Consider the following 2,103-nt stretch of genomic DNA (forward strand, 5'->3'; position numbering starts at 1 on the left):
TGCCCGGCCCGCCCCCGGTGCGGCCGCCCGCTCCCGCCAAAGCCAAAGCCGAAGCCGCAGCGAGCGGGAGGACAGGGGGAGGCGGCGGCCGGCACAGCGGCAAACTTCGGGCAGCGCCCTTCAGCACCGCGGACAGAGCCTTCAGCACCATGGACAGCGCCCATTGACCCCAACGGGGCAGCGGTTTCAGCACCATGGACAGCGCCCATTGAACCCAACAGGGCGGTTGCAGCCCCGCAGGCAGCGCCGCTGACCACAGCGGTGAGGAGGCGGCCCCGCCCGGCATGCGTGTCCCCCGCCCCGCTGTGCCGCCGCTCACTGCCCCTGCCCTGCACGGGCGGCCCCCGAGGAGATGGAGCCAGAGCCGGCCCTGAACGACAGCCTGGCGGCCGTCCCCTGGATGCCCGCCCGTGGTGGCAACGCCTCGCTGGAGTTGGCATCGCGGCCCCCCGCGCCCGCTGCTATCAACCCCTGGGATGTGATGCTGTGCGTCTCCGGCACTGCCATCGCCTGCGAGAATGCCATCGTGGTGGCCATCATCTGTTACTCGCCCACCCTGCGCACCCCCATGTTCGTGCTTGTTGGGAGCCTGGCCACCGCTGACCTGCTGGCTGGGCTCGGCCTCATCCTCAACTTTGTTTTCCAGTACGTGATCCGCTCTGAGACCGTCAGCCTCCTCACGGTGGGCTTCCTCGTCGCCTCCTTCGCTGCCTCTGTGAGTAGCTTGCTGGCCATCACGGTCGATCGCTACCTCTCCCTCTACAACGCCCTTACCTACTACTCAGAGAGGACAGTGCTGTGCATCCACACCATGCTGGTGGGCACCTGGGGGGTGTCACTCTGCCTGGGGCTGCTGCCGGTCCTGGGCTGGAACTGCCTCCACGACCGCTCTGCCTGCAGCGTTGTCAGACCCTTGACCAAGAGCAATGTGACTCTGCTGTCCGCCTCTTTCTTTCTCATTTTCATCATCATGCTGCATCTCTACATTGAAATCTGTAAAATAGTTTGCAGACATGCCCATCAGATAGCTCTTCAGCAACATTTTCTGACTGCATCGCACTATGTTGCTACCAAAAAGGGAGTGTCTACTCTTGCTATAATTCTCGGGACTTTTGGAGCAAGCTGGCTACCTTTTGCCATATACTGTGTGGTCGGGGATCCCGACTACCCTTCTGTGTACACTTACGCCACACTTCTACCTGCTACCTACAACTCCATGATCAATCCTATCATTTACGCCTACAGAAACCAAGAAATTCAGAGGTCCATGTGGGTTCTCTTCTGTGGCTGCTTTCAGTCTAAAGTGTCCTTTCGCTCCCGGTCCCCAAGCGATGTCTGAGTGACTTTTCTCTTTGTAGTACTGCACCAAGTGACAATCTACTTAGTGAATTATTACAGTGCCTGTTATAAACTTCAAACTTTGTCGTGAAGTCATTGCAAACATGCTTAAATATTAGCACTTTATACAAGTTTGTATTTTTGAGAGTGTTCAGGGTATGGAATTTTCAGTTCTGTGAAAAAATGTGGTTGTATATTAATTTTCACATCACATTTGTAAGGTGAAGACATTCCGTACCACTCAATTATAGCACCTTATTTCTAGCTGCTGACCTGCCAAAACAGTGTTGCCTTTCCGAAGGGCAGAGAGAAAGAAAGTTGGGTTTTGTGTTGTATTAGTATGTGTGTGTGTTTTGGGGGAGAGGAGATGTATGTATGTATGTCAGTAACAATACATTGCTGCACAATGTTGATAAATTATAACATTTTGTACACAAATAAAAGCATTTAAGATGTAAAAGTTTTGTGTGTTCATATGATTTTAGAAATGCGAGAGCTTGAAAATTTTCAATTTAAGCAAAGTCCATTTGTTTACTTTTGAACGTTTACCAGGTAATTCCATCTAAAGAGATCATCATTTACTATGGAGATGAAATATTGCACCAAGAAAGGAACCTTTCTGTTTGCTTGTTTGTTTATTCTCTTCTTTCTCTCTGGCAAATAGAGAGCAAAGAAGAGAACAAACTCCTTTTTATTCTCCAGCGAAAAAAGAAACAAAAAGTCCAGGCAAATAGGCTGCTAATTACAATAATTCTCCAGGTTTCC

At 51.4% G+C, this 2,103-nt stretch overlaps 1 protein-coding gene across 1 annotated transcript; it reads left to right on the plus strand.

Moving 5' to 3' along the window:
• Positions 1-352: 352 nt before the first annotated feature.
• Positions 353-1,822, plus strand: GPR6 (G protein-coupled receptor 6). The gene has a single exon (XM_040552923.1). The coding sequence runs from the start codon at positions 353-355 to the stop codon at positions 1,337-1,339; it is 987 nt and encodes a 328-aa protein (XP_040408857.1). The 3' UTR covers positions 1,340-1,822.
• Positions 1,823-2,103: the final 281 nt, after the last annotated feature.

The sequence above is a fragment of the Cygnus olor genome, chromosome 3 (assembly GCF_009769625.2).
Source record: "Cygnus olor isolate bCygOlo1 chromosome 3, bCygOlo1.pri.v2, whole genome shotgun sequence".
Taxonomy (NCBI): Eukaryota; Metazoa; Chordata; class Aves; order Anseriformes; family Anatidae; genus Cygnus; species Cygnus olor.

Bases quoted from the DNA above. Each gene is read 5' to 3' on its own strand.
- GPR6 (XM_040552923.1), top strand. From the start codon at position 353: ATGGAGCCAGAGCCGGCCCTGAACGACAGCCTGGCGGCCGTCCCCTGG.